Source organism: Cyclopterus lumpus, chromosome 8 (assembly GCF_009769545.1).
Source record: "Cyclopterus lumpus isolate fCycLum1 chromosome 8, fCycLum1.pri, whole genome shotgun sequence".
In the NCBI taxonomy this organism is placed as follows: Eukaryota; Metazoa; Chordata; class Actinopteri; order Perciformes; family Cyclopteridae; genus Cyclopterus; species Cyclopterus lumpus.
Genome location: NC_046973.1, coordinates 20,076,405 through 20,101,067, shown reverse-complemented (window position 1 = coordinate 20,101,067; position 24,663 = coordinate 20,076,405). Strand labels below are relative to the sequence as shown.

The window sequence follows — 24,663 nt, the reverse complement described above, 5'->3', positions numbered from 1 at the left end:
ACTATATGTATACGTGGAGAAAGACAAGGAACATGCCACTACTACTTGAAATTGTTTTCGCTTCATTCCAAAAAGGCAGTTCTCTTCGTGAAACTTGTGTTTTTCTACAGTCCCGTGTTTGTGATGTGGAATATGTAATTTTGTATGGAGTTGAAATTAAAAAAAAAAAAAAGAAGAAAGGAAAAAAGCCATCATGCACATTTTCTTTCAGTGTTACTTATTGTGCCGCCACAATTTAATTTGTAATGGTTATAACTACATTTATTATTCTGATTAGTAGAATATATATATATATATATATATATATATATATATAGGGCATGTCGCGTCGTTCTTTTCCATGACTCACTGCGTTTCTTGGACTTTGAGAACTATTAGCGACGTGGAAATTTAAATGTTAAAGAAAAACATTTAATTTTAGGTTGTGTTCAATAGAAGTCCAACAACCGAAACCTCATAATAGACTCGAGTCATGACATTACATCTGCATCGTTTACATCCGTCTCAGCGGTGAGTAGGAATAAAAGAAGCGCATATATACTAGTTTATTCTACCGATTGTTCACTGCACATCCTAGTTGTCGACTAAATTTAATGAAATTTTAAAGCCTCTGCACAGAAACCAATATTTTAGCATTTCTGTTTGTTTCATCTTAATAGCTCATACACATATTGTTGCATCTTAAAAGTGGGACCGGACTGTAGACCAATGAACGGACGCTAATTCTGACTTATTTACTTGTAACAACACAATATTTTGGGTCCTTTAGACCTTTCTGTATAAGACCAACAATCCAAAAACGTATCGTTATGTGGAAATATTGATTTTCAATGTCTGAAACAATGTCGAAGGACCACTCCTCATACAAGTGTAATAAAAACTGAATATTTACAAAATGTCATACATTATATATACCTTTAATTAATAGTTTCCGGTAAGCCCAGCTGTTGCGATCACGTGACACCGCTCCACCGTGATCACGTGAGCTGCGTTTTTCCCCGATGGATTCACGGGCTAACCCAGTAGCTGGTGCAATGTCATCGCCTCGCTAGCAGACCGAGGGTGAGAGGGTGAAGGGGGGGGGTCACGAGCACCGGGCGCCCGACGTCCTTCACGGAAGCTGGCAGAGCCTCCACGCCGTCGGTGAAGGAAGAAACCCCGCAGCGATGCGTCGCTCTTCGGGTTAAGACGGATAAAAAAGGAGGAATTGTTTTTCACTTGGAGAGGAGCTCGGGGAAACCTGCTGTTTTCTTTTTTGAGGTAATTTGACACATGTATGTCTTTTTTTTAAGTTGCTCCGGTCGGGGGACTCTTCGTGATTTACAGAGAGGAACATTATATCATTTCGTTATATTTTTTGGGAAAATACCCCCTGTTTTGTTCCTTCGGCTCCATGATTAGTATTCGTCGGACACATCCATTGTCCAATCAGAAGGCCCAGAGGCTGTGTGCGACCAATCATAGAAGGGCAGGTAAAGCTCCACGTCTGTAATGGCCTTATTGTTTGCTTACTGAGAGAAATGGTTGCTCAAAGTATTCAGCGCATAGTCTTCTAAATGTAATTAAATGGATAACACAACATGTGATTAAAAGGCTGCAGCCACTGAGAGATTAATGGCACCCGTGTGATATTCAGGCAGTTCCAGTATGACCAGTATTATTACATTATGAACTCGAAGAGCTGTGCCGTGAAATGGGACTCCAATTAGGGGGGAACGAGTCCTGCCGGACTCCCCCGAGGCCAGTCTGTGGAAGTGTTAACGGGTTCGTATTTATTGATCTTCCTGGTTGGACTGTAGGTAATTATGTTTCCAGAGGTAGAGCAAAAGTTAATATTCTGGTGATCCTCGTTTTATCAGCCATGACTATATCTCTGTCAACATCTTAGTCCTGTATAATAATAATAATAATAATAATAATAATCTCCATAATAATCTCCACCTGCCTGTAACTGGTTCGGCATGTGGATGTCAATGACCTGTTTTTTTTTTTTGGTCAATCTTTTCTTTTATTTGCTTTTCATTTTCTTGTTGACGTGCACCCTTTCATTTAATTGTACCACTTAGAACCTGTTCTTCTACCACATGTCATGTGGTTTCATCACTTATAACTTTTGTTTTTTGTCCAGTGTCGGAATAATACAAAAAAATACAAAAAAAAAAACCCCATCATGCTTTTTATGATACTGTCGATGTTGCTCAATCTCACTTCTCTTTTGGTTTTCTGTAGTTGCGTTAAAAGGAACATCAGAAACCTTTTACAGTCATCACTGCGGGTCGAAAAAACACAACTGAGTCATACACGTTTCTTTATTGAGCTCCAACTCGAGACTAAAAATGTCCCCCTGGTTCTTCCTGTAGAAGGCTGACTGGACTGGGTCCTGCGCACCGCTCAAAAAATGGCCATCGCGCGCCAATTTGGACTGCTGTTGTGGAAGAACTACCTTCAGCAGGTGAGTTGGAGGGGGGTGAACGTGCACTCTGCTTGTACGCGTCCTTTTTGGGGTGCTGACTGTGAATTGGTCAGAAGTATCTTTACCGAGCAGAGGCATGCATGGCAGTATTTGCTAAGTTATAGGTTTATGGGACGTCATAAATACAGTAAAGTGATATAACATATATATTTTTTTTAGACAATGTTGTTAGCCAGCCACGTGGAAACCGGGTGCCTTGACCCCAGCAGTATACACTGTTGTTGTGGCTCCTGCTAGGTCAACATGCTGGGAGCTGTCGCAGGCTTTGCCAAAGCCTTTTCATGGCGTTTTTTTAGGGGAAACTTATTATTAGACCTTTTTTATTTAACCAGGTAAAATCAATTGAGAACCAATTCTCATTTTACAATGTGTACTTTTTTTTTTTCTTCTTTTTTTTACATCAATAATTCATTATTAGAATCACTAGAAGACAACAATAATAGAATATCAACCACAATGAAATGGAGCACATTATATAGAAACGGCACTAAAGGAATACATTAAAAGGAACACTAAATTATATTTACAAGGCATATATAATGTCACATATTTATTATTTACTTCTTACTTGCACATATACAGAAATATATATTATCCCTTTTTAAATTGTGACATAGATCATGTGACTTCATCACGAGACATTATGTAACTATAGATCCACGTGTCGATACTGACCTCTACCTTTTTGCTGAATGATTTCTTTATTGTGTTCATCGCAAAAAACAAAAAGAAACAACAAAAACGGATTAAAGGAAAAATTAAAGGGGACGACCAGCTGAGAGCAATTGATGTAATCTGCAAATATTGGAGATGCACTTTCACAACATCGGTGCACTTGTTTGGCTGGTTACACACACACACACACACCCCTAGATCTCTCATTCACTCGTTTATCTTGGACTAGTTTTTGTCCTTAACTCGTACACCATTAAATGAATGTCCGACTAACTCTATTCTTGCTCTCCAGAAACGTCAAATCCTGGTAACTCTGGTGGAGATACTCCTGCCCCTGCTCTTCTCTGGCATCCTCATCGTGCTACGTCAAAAGGTTCCTTTTAAGGACTACCCGAATGCCACGCTCTATAAGAGCTATGCCGTTGACGAGCTTCCCGGAGTCCCCTCGCACTTGCCGCTCGCCTATGTGCCCGGTAACTCCAGCGCGGTGCGTCGGGTGGCCGAGGGTGTGCAAGGCAGCCTGAACATTTCCTCAGGTGGGTATCGGTTTGCAGGTTCTGCACGACAACGTCGGCTTGTTTGGACTTCAAGTGAAAATCTGTGCAGGGCGTCCACTAAAAGTATAAAGACTGGAAACATGGAAACCGCTAGCTTCCTCCCAAAGTGAAGAAAATCAGTTTAATAACACAACTGGAGCTCACCGTCAAACACGTTATATCTTGTTTCTTTAATAATAAGAATGTAAAACCCACAGTGGGGGGTTCTGTGGAACAGTTAGTTAGCTCCAGTCTTTGTCCTTAGCCACGTTCACAGGAAGCTGTCTGCAGCCTTATATTTACGGGACAGATATGCAAGTGGTATTGATCTATTATACTCTGATCTGCTAAAACAAATAAGTACATTTCCCAAAATGTAAAACTATTCCTTTCATATGGCCATTCACCGCTTCATAAAACATGTTTAAACTTCAGTGAGCAAATTTAGGTCCCAAATTACCAAAAGGACTTGTCGTCAGACCAAAATATAGGAAAAACAATCCAGTGAAACAAATACCACAGCCGTGACCGCGATCCGCCGGTCAGTCGAGAGGTGGGAATACGGGTTTCTCTAGATAGGCCTTCATGAGAGCAGCAGGCCGCACCCTTCTCTTGTGTCACGGGGAGTTCAGATGGGGAATCGGCAAGATGGGCACACGGCCGGAGTGTGAGGCTGAAGGCAGAGGCGTAGCATCAGGTAGACGGTCATGTACGCACCTTCAGGCCGACGCGGGCCCAGCTGTGTGAGATCCTAGCTCCGCCCATCATGAATGATTTAGCAGGTCTCTCCGAGTCCAGAGGGGATGGGTCGAGGGGGGTGATCGAGGTTGAATTTGAGCATGTAATGCACACAGAAGTGTGAAATAGTGAATTGTGAAATTAGAGTTCATATATATATATTTATTTATTTGAGAAATCCAGTTGGGTTGTCTTGATAATATTGTCCAGAGAACTCAGTATGCTGACAGCATCTCGTCCAACGTCCTGTCTATCCGCAATGAGACGAGCATGAAAACGGACGTACGCGAGATGAATGCCGCGCCACTAATGTGTGTGTGTGTGTGTGTGTGTGTGTGTGTGTCTTTTTCCAGTGTTCAGATTTGAGACGGAGGAGAAGTTTGAGGACTACGTGAGAAACAACTCCAGCTCAGGAAGTATACTGGCTGCCGTGGTGTTTGAGCACCCTTTCACCCACGAAGATGAACCTCTGCCCCTAAAGGTCAAAGGCAGTGTACACACACACACACACACACACACACACACACACACACACACACACACACACACACACACACACACACACACACACACACACACACACACACACACACACTGTAGCAGGTGTGTATTGTGTTGTTGTCTGGTAATTGTGTCAGGGAAACAACGGAGTGGTAAATACTGCTTTTATTTATACATAATACGTACAGTATATATATTATAATAAATGAATGTAAACGATGGAACACAATGACTGAACTGATCTCAGTGGAGTAGATTGAACGATATACACAGTGTGTTCCCAGTCTGACTGGTTCAGGCACTTTGTCCTGCTCCCTTTGTTTGTTTTGGCGAGCTGGTAGTTTAAACATATAAAAGAGTCTTGGACAAACAAGCTCATGTTTTGGTGTTTATTAACAGGTGTAAGTTAACGTGATTATAACTACCAGAGTGCCGCCTGCTCTGATTTTAAATTAGAAGTAGACAGTGGATATCAGCTTTATCTGGAGAGAGAGAGAGAATCATCTACCCATATTTATTACTTTATTGTCCTGCTAGAAAGTTCTTCCTGCAGGAAGAACGATTGGTGACTGAAAAGAAGCCGTCATCGACTCCACGATTAACCATGGCAACAAGTAAACAACAGGAAGGGCTCCATTTTAATCCAGTGGACGTAGAGCTATTAATGCATGTACAATATACTTGGTCCTACTCTGTCATTCACTTCATTGTGTCTGCTTAATTTATTGCTTTTTATTATTGAGCACGGGACAGAATGAGAGGCACTGGCAATACTCGAAGCCCAGTTGATGAAGGTATCCTCTCTCGTATACAGGTGAGCTACCACCTGCGTTTCAGCTTCACCCCACGCAACGCCCCCTTCGCTGAGAAGATGGAGCTGAACCCAAACAGTGACCTGGACTGGCACACGCTCAGCCTCTTCCCCCTCTTTCTGCTGCCAGGACCGCGGGAGCAGTATGACAAGGAGGGGGGCACGCCTGGTGAGAACTCTATCTCTTCTTTATCTTTCTCTCCCTCTTCTTCTTTCTCCCCAAGCCCCAAACATCCTGTTTGCTTTGATGCTACTAAACCTCAATGAGGGGTTCTTTCATCCCCCAAAAAACGAGTTAAATATTCCTTAAAGAAATTGACATTTCTTCGGGGAGGTACCCAGATTAGCATTAGTCCTTTTTTAATTTTGTAATTTTTATTTTTTTAAATTGTGTTTATTTTATTTTATTTTTTTTCCCTTTCAAGGAAGAACAAGTTACAAATACAGTAAACATAAGAAACAAGCTACCAGACAATTATAAATAAAAATACAAATAATGATAAAAGTAAAATAAATTATATAAGATGACACTCTAGATGGCACACTCATTGGTACATTGGCAAGGGGTATTTAGACAGTGGGCTGCTGGGGTAATGACTGTATGGTCACTTCAGAGCCCAGCATTAGTCCTTTTTAAAGCAGCCACACTATTATGTCAAACAGGTTTTATATTTCTGACTGATGAAAAGCACTTATCGTCCAAAAATCTCCTGGAGCACTCTCCTCAGACTGTTTCCACGGCAACCACAGCCCCGCACGTCTCGTTTGGTCATTACTCCGATGCATTGTGCCCTCGTATCGTTTGTGGGGCGTCGAGCACCAACTATAGTTTCCACTTCATCTCCTCGTTTTGCCTCGTGAGGTGCAAACGACGTGATGGCGATAAATTTGGGGGCGTGACGCTGTCCTGCTGTGGCTCTCGCCATCTTTCACCATAAAGTTTTAAAGTCGAGAGCCTAAAGAGGCATGCTCCAAAAGATGAAGTCATCCTCTCGGCATACTAGAGCTGACAAGCTTTTAGAGTCGCGTGAATATGGATTTCCATAATAATCGTTCCCATTTTAGAGGGAAGTTAGAAGGACTTTGATCAGGCGTCTTTGTAAGTGGGGTAATTATTTCCAAAAACATATTTTCTCTAGCATTTATGTTTCTCCTTTTTTTTTTTTTTAAAAGGTTATTTTCGAGAGGGTTTCCTGGCCGTGCAGCATGCAGTGGACCGAGCCATCATGCGATCGCACACCAACGAGTCCGCTGCCTCTCTGCTGCCTCGGATCCGCGTGGTCCTGTCGCGGTTTCCTTACCCCGCGTATATCTACGACGTCTTCATCCTGGCCATCCAGAACCAGCTGCCCCTGCTGCTGGTGCTCAGCTTTACCTACACCTCCCTCAACATAGTGCGCTCTGTGGTGCAGGAGAAGGAAAGGAAGCTCAAGGTGCGTTCACGTGGGTCTGCAGGGGAGCTCTTTTTCTGGGTGTTGACATGTTGTCACACGGCTGTTCTCTTTTTCCTTGCATTCATTTCAGGAGTACATGAGGATGATGGGTCTCAGCAACTGGCTCCACTGGAGCGCCTGGTTCCTCCTGTTCTTCCTCTTCCTCACCATCTCAGTCTTTTTTGTCACTCTGCTCCTTTGTATCCATGTGAGTCTGCGTTCCGAAACATTGTTACATTCCAGCACGTATTTAAACAGTTTAAAAGTCAAAGGTAAAACAATATCATTAACTACAGCAGTATTTATTCTGCGGAAATACCTGCAGCATTGTATTTATTTAGAGTACAAACCTGTCGCTTCAAATCAATACTTCAGTGCGAGTTGAAGCCCTGGAGCCATCTGTTTTCTTTTAGGTGAAACCTTATGGAGCAGTGCTGTCCCGCAGTGACCCCACGCTGGTCTTCGTCTTCCTGCTCGTCTTCACTGTGGCCACCATCAACTTCAGCTTCATGATCAGTGCCTTCTTCTCTCGAGGTGTGTGTGTGTGTGTGTGTGTGTGTGTGTGTGTGTGTGTGTGTGTGTGTGTGTGTGTGTGTGTGTGTGTGTGTGTGTGTGTGTGTGTGTGTGTGTGTGTGTGTGTGTGTGTGTGTGTGTGTGTGTGTGTGTGTGTGTGTGTGTGTGTGTGTGTGTGTGTGTGTGTGTGTGTGTGTGTGTGTGTGTGTGTGTGTGTCAAAGTGTCTACTGTTTGCTTTGCGAGTTCAAAACAGAGAAGCAGCGATAAAAGGCATCTCGGCTATAAAAAACATGTTCAAACTCAGCAAAAATGCTCGTCCGGTCTGTATTGATCCGCTGTGAGAGGGTACACATTTAAGTCATGTGATCACCGCAACATAGAGTATATTTAAGTTGTTTTGTTCCTCTCCTTTATTATCAATCAGTTATCTGAATTGTCTTTTCTTTGTCTGCGAGTTTTGAATCCGTGTCTGTTTATTCTGTATTATTTTGTTAGCTTATGTTATTGGTTGTTGTCTTGTTGTAATCAGGAGTACAATAAGTACGTCTAGTTTGTAGACCACAGGAAGAAAAGCTGCTGCAATTTATTTTTATTTTTTTTTTAACGACAATCATAAGAAACATTCACTTAATCACAATTGGTCATGATTAGGCCTTAAAGACTTTTGTCCACAGGGGCTGGGTTGAAGTAGTTCTGTCCTCAGAGTAATGCAATGCGCCCACACAGGTTTATATTTGGCTTTGACATAATGAGCGACGGTATCTTGGGTGACATTTTAAAATCTTCATTCCTTCTTTCTCTGTCTTCCCTCAACCGATTCCGTCTGCGGTGCATAAATTATCGCCCAATCTGTCCATTAGGGCGTGAATTTACAGATGAGCTAAGCGTAGCGCGTCATCGCGCCGTTTTCCCCCTCGGACTCTGTGCATGCATACAAACATGGCGACACGCATAGAGCGTTGCATAATAAATGAACCCCGACCAGGTTTAAGGGGTTCTCCATAAACATAAGAATTCGTAGCTGGAATAGGAAAGAGGCAGTTTGTGTACTTCTCCCCACCCCCTGATGTACTCTTTACGAGAACACAATGGCACTTAGTCGGTGCGTCTTCCACACCGGCTCAAGGTGTGCTCTTGTTATGCTGCTCCGGCCCTGAAAGCCTTTTATTCGCCTCAGCGCTCGACTTTTCTTTGTCCACCATCTTCTCATTTGTCCTCCGTAATGCTTCCTCTGAACCGCACTCAGACTCGCTCTGTCAATCAGGGAAATGGGTTTTGCTGCGAAGGTTCTTCAAAAAGTAATTTACCTGTTTAACGTGTGTGTGTGTGTGTGTGTGTGTTCGTCTAGCAGCACAACAATGTACTTCTTGTAACTGTGACAACAGAGTGGTGGGAGATGTCCAATTCACTATTTTAAGATGCGTTGTTGTTGTTGTTGTTGTTGTTGTTCAGCATCTCTCTCTTTCGTCTCTTCAGCCAATGTGGCGGCGGCGGCGGGCGGCTTCATCTATTTCCTGAGCTACCTGCCGTATTTGTTCCTGTGGCCACGCTACGACCTGCTGACTCACGCCCAGAAGGTGTCGGCCTGCCTCGTCTCCAACGTGGCCATGGCCATGGGCGCTCAGCTCATAGGAATGTTTGAAGGCAAAGGTGAGACTCAAAGGATGTATTGGACGTGAATTTGTCGGCTCCTTTCTGTTTTTTTTAAAAGGGCCTTTTAAAGCAACGCTCGTCTCATCCCTCTGCAGGAACGGGGATCCAGTGGTCCAACTTGTTTGACTCTGTGACGGTGGATGATGACTTCTCCATGGCGCAGGTGCTGTGCTTGCTGCTGTTTGACTCTCTGCTCTACGGCCTGGTGGCCTGGTACGTGGAGGCCGTGTTTCCTGGAGAGTACGGAGTGCCTCTGCCCTCTTACTTCTTCGTATTGGTACGTTTCATGTGTTTTTACGTTTTCTCCCTAATCTGAATAAAGATTAAAAAAAGCATTTTGTGTGAATATATGCGCAACTATTCACAGTGTGGTGGGGGTTCATATGAGGTATGGCTAATAGGTGATGATGGTAGCTTTGTTTCAGAAGAGCCAGACAAATGAACGCATACTTGCTCAATAACAAATATGACACCTAATACTTCTATTGCAGCAAAGAAGGAATTGGCCAGTGAAATATGTTAAAAATGCACAAACAAGCCTGAAGTTCTGCTACCAGGGATTGAGCCCCAGTGTGAGGTGGCTTTCACGTTGTGGTTTACAGTGAAAGACGTTATCATGTCGACAAATACTGCAAGTGGGTGGTGTTCAGCACCAGCAAGTGGTTGCGAGGTCACGGTCTCCTGTAAGGGGAAAAGATTAAAGATACTGCTGCACTTGGTGAAAGTGGCTCTGATATATTGACGGGGGGGGGGGGGGAGGGTTGAAAAGTAGAGGTCACAACATATCGGCCAGAGGAAGTCTAGAATAACAGGAAGCGTCTGAGTCCGTCCGGCCAACACAAATACAGTTTCTGTTTTATAATAACTGTGGACCATCAAGAAGTGAACTCATGCTAACCTGTAATGAGGAATTCAAGAGGCTGCGAGCAGAGTGTGGATTAGATGTTGACGCACTTCAGTGTGTGTGTGTGTGTGTGTGTGTGTGTGTGTGTTCGGTCTTTAGGAGGTGTACCAGAGGGCGGTTTGGTCAGGAAACAATCTCCTCTAATGGAGAGTGCACATGAACAATCTCTCGTGTTTTTATGAATGATCTTGTTCCTGTTGCATCCTGTAATTATTTTTGTTGCAGTGTTTGACTTTCATGCTAGAAAATATCTTGGGGAAATGAATACTGGAATTGCAAAAGCACTATTTTATTCAGCTTCCAGTTTCAACCCACTCCACTTATCCTCACCCCCATTCTCTCAATCCCCACATCTGCCTCGTGTCCATCAGCCTTCATACTGGTGCAGCAGCCCCCGCATGGCGCTGGTGAATGAGAAGGAGGAAGAAGAGGATGCAGAAAAGGCTCTGAAAGGGGAGTTTATAGAGGAGGAGCCAGCTGGACTAATCTCCGGGATCAAGATTAAACACCTCGCTAAGGTGAGCAGCAAAACGGACGCCCAGAGGGTCAACATGTCCCCTTACTGTAAAAGGATGCATATGGTGCACGTTTCCAGAGCAACGTGCAGAGAGTCATTCAAATGTTTGACCACAGTTAGTGAGATGAGCGACAAGGTCACTCTTTTTGCTCCGGTGAGCATGTCAATCTTTTGGGTTTATCCCCTCGACAGGAATTCAAAGTGGGCAACAAGACGCGGCAGGCTGTGCGGGATCTCACGGTGAACATGTTTGAGGGCCAGATCACGGTGCTGCTGGGACACAACGGTGCCGGAAAGACCACGACACTGTCCATGCTGACGGGTGAGTAGCTGAAATGCACTAATGTACACACACGCGTACGATCAAACATAAATGCCTCGTGAACGATCTCAACTCGACTGATTGCCGTGTGTGTGTGTGTGTGTGCAGGGCTGTTTCCTCCCACCAGTGGCAGAGCCTACATCAACGGTTACGACATCTGTCAGGACATGGCTCTGATCCGCCGCAGTCTGGGACTCTGTCCCCAGCACGACGTGCTGTTTGATAACCTCACGGTCCGAGAGCACCTCCTCTTCTACGCTCAGGTACTCCTGCTCTTATACACGAAAGCACACACGCGTTCTTCAGCCGAAGTTTTGTTCATATCTAATGCTAATTAGTTAAATGTTCCGCTTGTTTTAAATATCATAAATACACTCGACAGTCATTTCATCAGTTGCACCTGTACAATCTAATGCCATTAGAATGGTTTGATTTCAGCTATATGTTTATTATGTGTGTGTTTCTCTGCTTGATATCCAGCTGAAAGGCTTCTCCAAAGACAAGATTCCAGATGAGGTGGACCGGATCATCCGGATCCTGAACCTTGAGGACAAGCGGCATGCTCGCTCCAAGACCCTCTCTGGTGGCATGAAGAGAAAACTCTCTATTGGCATTGCCCTCATCGGGGACTCCAAGGTGAAGAATTGCATGAGCATTATTCACTCTCATCCCTTTTGTCCCGTCCTTCCTCCACGTCTCATCTCCTCATCTCTAATTGATCCTCCTCCCAGGTGGTGATGTTGGACGAGCCCACATCAGGTATGGACCCATCGGCCCGGCGTGCCACCTGGGACCTCCTGCAAGGGGAGAAGCGCGGTCGCACCATCCTGCTCACCACGCATTTTATGGACGAGGCCGACCTGCTCGGCGACCGCATCACCATCATGGCAGGAGGGGAGCTGCAGTGCATTGGGTCGCCGCTCTTCCTCAAGAACAAATATGGTCAGTGGAGTGGAAGTGGCTGCAGAAATAAATCCTAATATGTCGTAAGCTTGTTAAGACGGTCTTGCTTTTATATTTCAGACCTTTGACATTCAGGAGCATTGAAATTCCAGTGATTCATACGGGCCTCCTTTTCTTCTGCTCACCAGGTGCTGGCTACCACATGGTGATCGTAAAGGACGCTCTATGCAACGTGTCCGAGATCACCCGCATTGTCCACATGTATGTTCCGAATGCCACCGTGGAGAGCACTGCGGGGGCGGAGCTCTCTTACATCCTGCCCAAAGAAAGCACCGGCAGGTGAGTCAGTCGCGTCTTTGTTCACATTCACAGTGGAAAGTGTGAAGTGGCCTAAAGGGTAGAAAACACCCGCCGAACAGAGTGAGTCAGTGACGACTTCTGTGAGAGGGTCCGACTTGCACTAACTCTGGGTGTACCATTATAGTAACTACAGATGCCTTTTCTCCCTTTTTTAGCACGGTGCATCACACGTTTTCTTTTTCTTTGCAATACACAAAAACTGGAATCGGTGTTGTAAAAAAAGAAGAAAGTCCATCTCTTATTTTCCCACAACCTTTTCGATTTCTCTTCCCTTTAATTGTTTCCCCTTTTTGTATTGCCATACCTCCTGAAAATCACAATCTTTCTCCCCACAATTTGGACTTTGACTCCACAGTGACACAAGTTACTGTTCTATGATTTAGTTTTAAAGGCAGAACTTAAGGCAGCTTTACACTCTCGTGTGTGTGTGTGTGTGTGTGTGTGTGTGTGTGTGTGTGTGTGTGTGTGTGTGTGTGTGTGTGTGTGTGTGTGTGTGTGTGTGTGTGTGTGTGTGTGTGTGTGTGTGTGTGTGTGTGTGTGTGTGTGTGTGTGTGTGTGTGTGTGTGTGTGTGTGTGTGTGTGTGTGTGTGTGTGTGTGTGTGTGTGTGTGTGTGTGTGTGTGTGTGTGTGTGTGTGTGTGTGTGTGTGTGTGTGTGTGTGTGTGTGTGTGTGTGTGTGCGTGTGCACACAGTACATGTGTCCCACTGAGTGTAATGTGTGTGTGTGTCTTCTCTCAGGTTTGAGCTGCTGTTCGCTGAGCTGGAGATGAACAGAGAGGAGCTGGGCATCGCCAGCTACGGAGCTTCAGTGACCACGATGGAGGAGGTTTTCCTCAGGTGGGAGAAATATGACATTATAATTCTGTCGGATGTGACTCGAGGAATAACTCATCGACTGCGAGGCTCATTTTCAATGAAGCAGCGATGGAGGTATTTTTATTCGATAGAAAGTGGATTCCATATACTACTTAAGATTATAAATGCCTGTTACAGTAGCTCTGCAATCAAACATGTATTTTGGAATTCATGGAGCTTAAACAATGAGCCACACAATGTTCCTTTTTTTGTTTAAGCAAACCAGTGACATGGCTGACGTGTGTTCCTTCTGCCTCCCTGTAGACTTGACTTGTGTATCTGTGGCAACGAGCAGCTTCCTTCTGGCGTTCGGTATTCTGCAGCCAATTAAAACTTCTCATCAATTAGAGAGTAACGCTGCTAGTGTTAACGTTTAAAAAAAAAATATATATATATATATATATTGGCATTCTTTAAAATAATGAATCCCAAATTAAATACTGAATAAGGATCTTTTATAATCTAAAACTACTGATGACCAAACGTGTCAAATTAGATAAAGTTCTAGTTTTATCATTGTGATTGTGTTCCATTCCACAGGAAAGAGGTATAGAAAGAAAAGACCAATGGACTTGTAGGAAGCTGTATATGGGTTCACAAAGGCACGCAGCATCTGGGGAGATGAGTGTGAGAAATAGATTTATTTGCAAGCAGCACTGTGTTTCTTCACCTTGCTGCTTAAAGGAAAGAAACACAAAAGAGCTGCTGTAGGTCTAGTTGTTTAAAACTAGTATCCTATATTTATACACTGTATATACTAGTATGTCCTACTCTGTTATTTTATTGAATTGTTTGTGTGTGTGTGTATATTGCTATCTATCTATCTGAAGACGTCCTATTTAATTCACCCTTCTGTTCCTGTTTTTCCTATTTTCAGTAAGTTGATGGACAGGCACTTGTTGTTTTGTGTGTTCAGGGTGGGAAAGCTGGTGGATTCCAGTCTGGACATCCAGGCGATGCAGCTGCCGGCCCTGCAGTACCAACACGAGAGACGCTCCAATGACTGGACCACAGATGACGCCAGCAGCATCAGCGGCATGACCGATGTCACGGACTTCACCGACAGCGGCACGCTCATTTCAGAGGACTGCTCCAACATCAAGCTGAACACCGGGGTGAGATTGGAGCAAACCAAACGGTTGCTTTTTTTTCACGTTTTCTGCACACCGTTCATTCGGCTCACATGTCAGCTTCTCGTTCCCCTCCGCCTCAGGCCAGGCTACACCTGCAACAGTTCTACGCCATGTTCCTGAAGAGGGCGCTGTACAGCTGGAGGAACTGGAAGGTGATGGTGGCGCAGTTCCTCATCCCTTTACTCTTCACCGTTTTGGCCTTATTTGTGGCCCGCTCCTTTCCCAATCACCAGGACGCTCCTCAACTGAGGCTGGCACTCAGGCGCTATGGCTCCACCAGGGTGCCCGTGGCTCTGCCGCCCGGGGCGGGTCCCCTGGCTGCTGCCCTGGCCAATGCATACAGTTCACAGCTCTCTGCTCAGCTTGGCGAGCTCGTCAACGTCACGGGTAAGCATCGCAAAAAGACAGGGGATCGGCTTCACTGATGAGCTGAGTATTTACTGACCATACGCCCCCTTCCCCCCCCCACCCCATCAGATTTCACTAACTACATCCTGACCCAGGCGGAGGAGGAAGGCGGCAGCTTTAACGAGCGCTGTGTGGTGGGCGCTGCTTTCCGCGGCAGCGCCGGCGGCCAACTCGTAAAAGCAACGGCCTACTTCAACAACGAGGGCTACCATACGCCCGCCACAGCCCTCATGATGGTGGACAACGCTCTGTTCAAGCTTCTAGCGGGGCCGAATGCTTCCATCCAGACGGGGAATCACCCGATGCCACGCAACCTGTCTGAGGCGGCCCACAGCCAGCTCATGGAGTGAGTGGAGGGGTCGGCGCTCCATGCTGCATGCATTCTGTCGTAACTGATCACCGCTTCTCTGAGTCCTGTCTCTCAGAGGTTAAAGTGTGCACGCAAACATTTTCAGGGGAAAAGAAGTGATTTTGATTTAGATAGTTATAGTTTTTGTGTCGCCGCCATACGGCCAAGAAAGGGTACATTTAGTATTTTAAATAAATCATTCAGGAATCTTCTAAGCAGTGAGGATTTGGTCAGGTGACGATCGAAGGAGCAGTTGTTTCGGTTATTTCTTGTCTGTCTTTCTTGCTATTTCTTTGCCTTTTTTTTCTTTTCTTCTTTGAACCATTTCTCTTCAATTTCTCATGTCATTAACCCCTTTTCACCTCCTCTTTTTTTCTCTCATTTCTCTTTCTTTTCCTCCGTCTGCAGGGGAAAGACGGGTTTCATCATCGCTATAAACATAATGTACGGCATGGCCTCCCTGTCCAGCACATTTGCCCTTCTGCTCGTAACCGAGTCCTCGATCAAGTCCAAGCATGTGCAGAAGGTCAGCGGCGTCTACCTGTCAAACTTCTGGTTCTCTGCGCTCCTGTGGGACCTGGTCAACTTCCTGCTGCCATGTCTCCTCATGCTGGTCAGTGTGCCGTCCGATGACTTGTTGTAATAGAGCTACTGACCAGCTGGTGTAGTGATAGTACAGTATGCATGAATATAGATGGCCGGTCTCTTGTCTTTACTTGTTTTCTGCTCTTAGGTGTTGTTTCAGGCATTCGGAGTCAAGGCTTTTGTAGACAACAACCACCTGGTGGATGTGTTGCTATTACTGCTGCTGTATGGCTGGGCCGTTGTGCCTCTTATGTACCTACTCAGCTTCCTCTTCTCCAATGCCGCTTCTGCCTACACACGCCTTACCATCTTCAACATGATCTCTGGCACGGCCACCTTTCTGGCTGTCACCATCATGGCCATCCCAGGTGAGGGGGAGACACGTGATCTTGCTTTATGCTCATATGTTATGTGCTAGCGTTAAGGATTCGAAACGCGTTTTGGCTCAATACGTCTTGAGTGCAAAGGGGAAAAAAGCACCTGCCCAGCGGTGTCCCTCATTGAATACAATGCTGCAGTATTTTGTGGTGGGAAGCCAATGAAGGGTCATGTTCTAGCAACTCATACTGGTTGATTTGAGATGCCTGTGTGGAGACGAGTGGGCGTTATAAATGACAGGGAGGCCGTGATGACCTGTACTAAATATGAGGATTTGACAATCATTCATTCATTATCGTTCTTTGTTTTCTTCTCCAGAGTTGAATCTCAAGCACATGTCGCACTTGCTGGATAAGGTATTCCTGATCTTTCCAAACTATTGCCTGGGCATGGCCTTCAGCCAGTTCTACCAGAACTACGAATTCGTCTCATTTTGCCCCTCCAGTCCATGGAGCGAAGTCTTTTGCAATCTCTTTAGTAAGTACCGCCTGAATGCAGCCTGAGAGAATGAAGGAGTCTTTGTGAGGTGGCACAGTGTGTATTTTTAGTTGTAAAAGAATGCAGTCTCCTACCAGTTTTGACCATTTAATATGTACGATATTGAAGATTTAATTAGAATGAGTCATAATGTGGGTGCCAGTGTGACACATGGTGGCGGTTTATTTTTGTAGTGACTGATTGTATAAATAACTAAGTATCCTGTAGATGGATTAAGATCACGCCTTTTCAACAAAGAACACCCAAGTTCAAGCAGAAATGGAACGGATCGATTTTAAAAGTTTTATTTTCACTTTTACGTCTACACGCATTCAAAGGTTGAGTGTAGTTGACCGTGAACGAGGTCCTCTTGAGGACGGCTCGACAAATACGATGTTCAGATTTCAGATTTCTGCATATTTCTGCTCTTTAAAAGTGACTTGACATAACTCGACTCTTCTGGTTCCAGACATCACATACCAGACGAACTACTTCTCGATGTCGGAGCCCGGTGTGGGGCGCTTCCTCGTGGCCTTGTCGATGCAGGGCGTGGTCTACATCGTTCTGCTGTTCGTCATCGAGCTGCAGTGTGTCCACACTCTCCGGCGCCTCCTCACCTCCTTGGGGAAAAGACGCAAGCAGGTTTGTGGGAGCAGGTGTCGGCGTTTGTGTTCGCACTGCACAGCAGGTCTCTCCTTAAATATATTCTAAAAAAAAGACACTGAAGATGACCAGAATAGTGTGCGGCGAATGGTCGGTGATCATGCAGATTTTAATCCATGCACAGTAAGAAACCTGCTATTATTTTAGTTTTATATTGGCGGTTGTTGGCTACGTTGGTCACTCATAAAAGAGGCGATTAGAACTTGAGCATGAGACGAATAACGGAGCAGAAAAAAGACCCTTAATTATATTAATTAAGTCCCTACGAGCTGATTTATTATATCAAATGATTTTGATAAATATGTTAGTCTTTTCAAAATGGATACATTTCATACACGTAACATGACACCAGAGCCGCAGCTGAAGAGTTAACGAGGTGTCACTTCACACTTGAGATCTAAAACCGCCTCTGGATTCATAAATAAATATAGGTATTGTGCGACATTTAAGAATTACATATCTCAACTGATTTAGGAAAAGACAAGTGAAATGATTACTTTATTAAATGCCAATTGTCCAATTTTTTTAATTTGTGACAATTTATGGATTTTATTTATTTTACGCGATTGTATAAATTTAATATTTTTAAAAAAAAGAAGCAATTTGAAGACGTAACGTTTTTTTTGGCTTCAGCAAATTGAAACAGGCATTTTTCATTATTGTAATTTATCGAGAAAATAAATCGATAATAAACAATAATATTTAGTTGCTGGCCTAAATACCTTTTTATGAAGAGAGAGTTAAAGGTTGAAGTTCTGTCATGACATTTAACTAGGCTTGCCAAATTATGTTCATATCATGGCTACTATATGTATTATAGTAATATAATACTATTACATATTTATATGTATTATAGTTCATTGTTTTGAAAAGACATGTTTATACTATTGCTGCCATAGGACCTACGACATCCTCTGGAGTCTCTTTTTATTGTGTTGTTGTTGTTACGTGTGTGTCAGTTGCCTCTAATGGAGGATGCAGCTCTGCTTCCAGAGGACAGGGATGTGGCTGAAGAGAGGAAGAGGGTCCTGGAGTGCCAGCCAGTGGTCGAGTCGATGGTGGGCAGCCCCCTCGTACTGCAGGAGCTCAGCAAGGTACGGAGCACCAGACTCTTGTTTTGAATGAGACCGACTGCCTCGGTGTTGAGGGAAGTGTTCGTCTCAGTGGGAGATGACGAGGCTGTCATCGCTCCTTCTCAGGTGTACGGCAGCGGTGGGAACATCCTGGCGGTGGACAGGCTGTCTCTAGCCGTCGGGAAGGGGGAGTGCTTCGGCCTCCTGGGCTTCAATGGAGCCGGCAAGACCACCACCTTTAAGATGCTGACATGCGATGAGAGCGTCACCTCCGGGGACGCCTACATTGACGGCTACAGCATCTTGAGGGACGTAAAAAAGGTCAAGAAAAAAACCCAGAACGATGGATAACCGCACTGCTTTCAAAAGGCCAGATTTAAAAGGGAACATTTATCTTTTGACTGCAGGTGCAGCAGCGCATCGGTTACTGCCCACAGTTCGACGCCTTGTTGGACCACATGACGGGAAGAGAAACTCTGAGCATGTATTCCAGACTCCGAGGAATACCGGAGAAGTACGTGTCTGGCTGCGTGGAGAATGTCCTGAGGTCGCTGCTGCTGGAGCCTCATGCTGAGAAACTGGTCCGCAGCTACAGGTGAGGAGCTCCGTTCTGAGCCTTCCCTGGTTCTGGTTTTGTATTTATTCATCTTCGCCTGAAGATTGCTCCACTTTTTTTTTAGAATGAGTGCATGTAATTAACATGTCATCGCCGATATCGACAGTGGCGGTAACAAGCGGAAGCTGAGCGCAGGCATTGCTCTGATTGGTGGGCCTCCGGTCATCTTCCTGGATGAGCCTTCGACCGGGATGGACCCAGTGGCCAGGAGACTTCTGTGGGACGCCGTTACGCGCACACGAGAGTCTGGAAAGGCCATAATCATCACTTCTCATAGGTGAGCTTTATAGTTATCACTTCTCATAGGTGAGCTTTATAGTTATCCCTTCTCATAGGTGAGCTTTATAGTTATCCCTTCTCATAGGTGAGCTTTATAGTTATCCCTTCTCATAGGTGAGCTTTATAGTTATCCCTTCTCATAGGTGAGCTTTATAGTTATCCCTTCTCATAGGTGAGCTTTATAGTTATCACTTCTCATAGGTGAGCTTTATAGTCACTTTTCATAGGTGAGCTTTATAGTTATCACTTCTCAAAGGTGAGCTTTATAGTTATCACTTCTCATAGGTGAGCTTTATAGTCACTTCTCATAGGTGAGCTTTATAGTCACTTCTCATAGGTGAGCTTTATAGTTATCATTCTCATAGGTGAGCTTTATAGTTATCACTTCTCATAGGTGAGCTTTATAGTCACTTCTCATAGGTGAGCTTTATAGTCACTTCTCATAGGTGAGCTTTATAGTCATCATTCTCATAGGTGAGCTTTATAGTTATCACTTCTCATAGGTGAGCTTTATAGTCACTTTTCATAGGTGAGTTTTATAGTTATCACTTCTCAAAGGTGAGCTTTATAGTCACTTTTCATAGGTGAGCTTTATAGTTATTACTTCTCATAGGTGAGCTTTATAGTTATTACTTCTCATAGGTGAGCTTTATAGTCACTTCTCATAGGTGAGCTTTATAATCACTTCTCATAGGTGAGCTTTATAATCACTTCTCATAGGTGAGCTTTATAATCACTTCTCATAGGTGAGCTTTATAGTCACTTCTCATAGGTGAGCTTTATAGTCACTTCTCATAGGTGAGCTTTATAGTTATCACTTCTCATAGGTGAGCTTTATAATCACTTCTCATAGGTGAGCTTTATAATCACTTCTCATAGGTGAGCTTTATAGTTATCACTTCTCATAGGTGAGCTTTATAATCACTTCTCATAGGTGAGCTTTATAGTTATCACTTCTCATAGGTGAGCTTTATAATCACTTCTCATAGGTGAGCTTTATAGTCACTTCTCATAGGTGAGCTTTATAGTTATCACTTCTCATAGGTGAGCTTTATAGTTATTACTTTTCATAGGTGAGCTTTATAATTACTTCTCATAGGTGAGCTTTATAGTTATTACTTCTCATAGGTGAGCTTTATAGTCATCACTTCTCATAGGTGAGCTTTATAGTTATTACTTCTCATAGGTGAGCTTTATAGTCATCATTCTCATAGGTGAGCTTTATAGTCATCACTTCTCATAGGTGAGCTTTATAGTCATCATTCTCATAGGTGAGCTTTATAGTCATCATTCTCATAGGTGAGCTTTATAGTCATCACTTCTCATAGGTGAGCTTTATAGTCATCACTTCTCATGGGTGAGCTTTATAGTCATCACTTCTACTTTACTCCATTTCAGAAGGAACTAATCAGTAGTGGAAGAAGCAGTCAGATACTTTACTTCAATAAAAGTAACAATACTCAAAGTAAAGTACAAGTATTTCTAAGTTGTACTTCAGTACAGGGCTTGAATGGATGATCTTGGTTGCATTCGTCCACTGAAAATATTGCACTTCTTACTTTCCATTTAGCTATATTTACTAGTTACTCTACAAATGTATGCTTTTAACACACAACACATTATGAGCTGAAGAAAACATGATGCAATATTGAACATGAAACTATAAAGTACTTTAAATGATCACTTCCACCTACATTTTTAAATGCTATTTAGACAAAAAAGATAATCCAGTCATATAATATATGATACGTACTTTTACTTTTGATACTTTAAGTATGTTTTGCAACCAAAACGTATGATTCATAAGTCATTATTAGAATGTTATACTTATAATTGTAATTTAAGCAATTGCTAAATTAAATGTTGTGACATATTTTTTTTTGGGGGGGGGATTTGGCAACTTTATTAATAGATTTCTGGACTTTTGGAGCTGGTGCAGCTAGCTGCTCTCATTGGAAAAGAGTTGGCAACACTGCGCTGGGTTTCTCGGTTCGGTTCGGTTCTACCACGAAGTAAAAGATCTGAAAACATCGTCAAAGAAGTTTCATTCGACATCCTGATTCTTACCACTTTTCCATGTCTCCCTGATGTGTGCCCGCTCCAGTATGGAGGAGTGTGAGGCCCTGTGCACCCGGCTGGCAGTGATGGTCAACGGTCAGTTCAAGTGCCTCGGGAGTCCCCAACACCTGAAGAGCAAGTTTGGCAGTGGCTACACCCTGCTGGCGAAGGTACACGTCGAGGCCGAGCTGGAGGATAGTGTCCTGCTGCTTTTCAAAGACTTCATCGAAAGCACCTTCCCAGGTCAGAGGCATACGTATCTGTTTAAAATAAACGTGAACATAATTGTAATTATGTTTTAACCGGCGAACTAATTTACGTTATCATTCTACATTTTGGAATGGGCAGATATACTTTTCAGAAGTTGAAGGTGTTTTTTGCTGTTAAAGTAATTTACAGCTTTTTTTAATGTTCTCCCACCACAGGAAGTCAACTAAAGGATGAGCACCAGGGAATGGTGCACTATCACTTGACTGACAAAACACTTTCCTGGGCCCAGGTAACTTACGGCTACAGTCCTATCGCTGCCCTTGTGTTGTGTTAGGGCACCCTCTAGAGGACAGAACGGTACACTTTATTTCAGTATGCTTATAGCTTAAACACAATGTTAAAACACGCGGGTGGCAGAAACAGCACAGTTATGGTTGCGTGGTCATGCTATACACTCAAAACAACACTGAAAAGCTTGCTTTGAATGTAAAACATATGCGTACGTAGCCGTGTGCGCACAGCAGAAATAACATGTATTTATTTGTCTTTTCAATGTTCAAAAGTTGCAGACTGTAACTTTAAATGAATGATGTTAACACAGGAGAGGCATTTGTGTTTTCTCCCTTTTTTTTCTTCCTTTTATTGTCCACCACCAACCAGGTGTTTGGCACTTTGGAGGCAGCCAAAGAGAAATACCAGATCGAAGACTACTGCGTGAGCCAAATATCACTGGAGCAGGTGTTCCTCAGCTTTGCCCAATTCCAGCACTGCAGTGAAAGGAAGTAAGTGGTGTGAGGAATCTGTCCATGCATTGTCCATTTTCTACAGGTGTGTGTGTGTGTAGGACCTGTGTACATGGACCTGCCTTGGTTACACAGCAGGTGTGTACAAAATAGAGCAGGTTTTACCACCAGCTCTATTTTTACCTTGACCACCAGAACACACACAGGGCCAGTTGCATCAACTTCAGCATTGTTACTACTGTATCACGTCTTTGTTGGGTCATTCATGATGTTGTTGTTGTTGTTGTTGTTGTGTGACGAAGGAAGTAGGAGCGTTGGGACTATGCTGCGCGTGGGGTCAGGATTGTACCAATGAATGACCTCCGAGTGCTGCGCCTGGCCAGTGACGTCAAAGACAATGACACCACCCGTCAGATGCGACAACCACTCTGAATTGTGTGTTTGACTGGGTTTATCTGTGTGTCCTTTTTTTGTTATTTATGATTTTATTGATTTATGTTTCCAAGAATTTGTGCTTTTTTTTTTTTTTTCTGTGATAATCACAAGAGAATGAACCACTCCACTTGATACGTGTATGAAATTGTTACACACCTTTTGCGCCTTATCTTACTAATGAGGGTTCTCGTTTTCTATATATTGCCCTATACAAAATGCCTGGTAATCATTATGAGCCTTTTTAATGTCGTTGTCGGATGTAAATAATGTGACGTGTTCACGGTATTAAACAACACTTGCTCATTCGCACCAGAGCAGAGCATTCACTAACTTAAAGACTGTTTTTTGGGCACATTAATGAATGCATGTACACAAAACAATTTACAGAGTGCATGAAACTGGAGGAGCAGAGGGCTGGAAACGATTGCTATTAATCCTCCGAGTACATTTAAACCGGTCCGAGTACATTTAATACGCCTCCCATTGTCCAGGTCCTGTGAACCGGCGTTTCGGTTTCACTGCCAAACGGGTTACAGCGACAGTGTGTTGCCATGTGGATATCCAGCCGTCACAGTTTACAGCTATATAGGAAAATAAATAACAGTTGTGTGACGCTGAAGATTACCTTCAAATGTTGCAGTAAAACTGGCATGTGATTTGATCTGAGCCTAAAAATAACCTTTTTAAGGGTTTTCCTTGCGATGCATTTCACACTGTGTGTGGTACAGAGAGTATGGCAACAAATAATTCCTGATTCCATCCAGACTACACTAAAACAGTGCTATGATAGCCCTTAAATATTATAGCTAAGACATTGTTATTGCGCAGTGGACAAACTACTGCGGTGTCATCTTTTAATGGAGAGCTGCTCCTTCAGGGAACGCAATGAAAACAAACAAAAACAACTGTAAATAGATAGTAAAATACTTATAATAGATGTTCTGGGGAAGAATGATCAGCGCAATGTTGGTTCTTTTCATTTGGATGTGCCACTATGAACATCATTTCAGTGCGTGCCCAATTCATCACAATCTTTTAGCCTCGATTGTACTTAAAAGACGTCGTAAGAGCTTTTATGCATTCTGTAGGAATATTTGGAGACATATTTTAAGGAAAGAAAAATCCCACGCGTATTGGTTGAGAAATGGATTCTCAGTTTCCTGCTTTTCATCCACGTTAGAGATCAAAATGATATTCTCAGATGAACTTGAGGGTACAAATGACATTCCTGCTCTTGAACAATCACTCTCGAGTTCATAGAAGTGATACGAATGTATTTACTGTCTTACATGAAAGCAGAAAGCACTCAGTCATCGGCTTTATTAACGACTTTGTATGATTTGCAGAGCTTTATTCATGTCACCAGATGTGTGTGTGTGTGTGTGTGAAAAAGAAAAGTGGAGGCTCACATTCCAGAAAGGCCCAGTTAGGTGGCATTGAAAGGATTTAACCTCCTAATTTAGACTTTTGTTGTTACATTTGTTCATGTATTTGCACAATTTATTTTTTCTCATTACATGTATGACTTGAATCAATTGCAATGTTGGATACGTAGAAATGGAAAAAGTCTGCTCTGCTGATATTGAAGTTATGTTGAACTATAATGTATCCCATTTAAAAAAAATAAAATAAAAAAAATTACACAATTTTAACTGTGTACTATACATGTACCATGAAACTGACCAGCTGTATGTGTCGCTATTCTTTTAAAATAAATAATGCTCAATGCAAATGGTAGCAAATACCTGTGCTTCGTGTAATGTTTCCAGTAAGTGGCACTTATTCATGACCTCTCAGCATGACTTGATACCACAAGAGGTAAGTGGAGAAAACTACCGTTCACCTTTTCAAAAGCATCACATTTAGCCTTTTGATACCTTAATTGGAACAGAAATACAGAAATCTAAGTCTAGGAGTACGACGATGCATTTATGGAATTAATGGGTTTAAGTATGCCACACAACCCTCCCTGGGTCTGGTGACAAATGCCTTTTCCTTTTTAAGGAATTCCTGTAATCAAGGTTCAAATATTGGGAAATAAAAAAATGTCACCATTTTTTTT

General features: G+C 43.3%; 1 protein-coding gene across 3 annotated transcripts; it reads left to right on the top strand.

Moving 5' to 3' along the window:
- The first annotated feature begins 984 nt into the window (after positions 1 to 984).
- On the top strand, positions 985 to 24,345 carry abca3b (ATP-binding cassette, sub-family A (ABC1), member 3b). Of its 3 annotated transcripts, none has more exons than XM_034538731.1 (32): positions 985 to 1,260; positions 2,361 to 2,452; positions 3,441 to 3,684; positions 4,776 to 4,903; positions 5,738 to 5,903; positions 6,908 to 7,167; positions 7,259 to 7,375; positions 7,581 to 7,701; positions 9,158 to 9,331; positions 9,430 to 9,611; positions 10,610 to 10,756; positions 10,948 to 11,077; positions 11,186 to 11,340; positions 11,558 to 11,713; positions 11,809 to 12,019; positions 12,169 to 12,319; positions 13,078 to 13,176; positions 14,111 to 14,309; positions 14,408 to 14,714; positions 14,805 to 15,081; positions 15,493 to 15,697; positions 15,818 to 16,037; positions 16,366 to 16,524; positions 16,994 to 17,166; positions 18,147 to 18,281; positions 18,387 to 18,581; positions 18,668 to 18,855; positions 18,983 to 19,153; positions 21,260 to 21,456; positions 21,639 to 21,712; positions 22,084 to 22,205; positions 22,469 to 24,345. In XM_034538731.1, exons 2-32 carry the CDS (start codon positions 2,399 to 2,401, stop codon positions 22,473 to 22,475), a joined length of 5,124 nt encoding a protein of 1,707 aa, XP_034394622.1. In that variant the 5' UTR covers positions 985 to 1,260; positions 2,361 to 2,398; the 3' UTR covers positions 22,476 to 24,345. The 3 variants fall into 3 exon arrangements, with proteins under 3 accessions (XP_034394622.1, XP_034394624.1, XP_034394623.1); XM_034538732.1 differs by lacking the exon at positions 985 to 1,260 and adding an exon at positions 1,353 to 1,472; XM_034538733.1 differs by lacking the exons at positions 21,260 to 21,456; positions 21,639 to 21,712; positions 22,084 to 22,205; positions 22,469 to 24,345 and having other exon boundaries at positions 18,941 to 19,057.
- Positions 24,346 to 24,663: the final 318 nt, after the last annotated feature.

What these genes read in the sequence shown, in the direction of transcription:
- abca3b (XM_034538731.1), top strand. Translation starts at nt 2,399, where the DNA reads ATGGCCATCGCGCGCCAATTTGGACTGCTGTTGTGGAAGAACTACCTT. An exon ending in CGAGCTCGTCAACGTCACGG is followed by an intron (nt 14,715 to 14,804) that starts GTAAGCATCGCA and finishes CCACCCCATCAG; the next exon opens with ATTTCACTAACTACATCCTG. An exon ending in AAACTGGTCCGCAGCTACAG is followed by an intron (nt 18,856 to 18,982) that starts GTGAGGAGCTCC and finishes CGATATCGACAG; the next exon opens with TGGCGGTAACAAGCGGAAGC.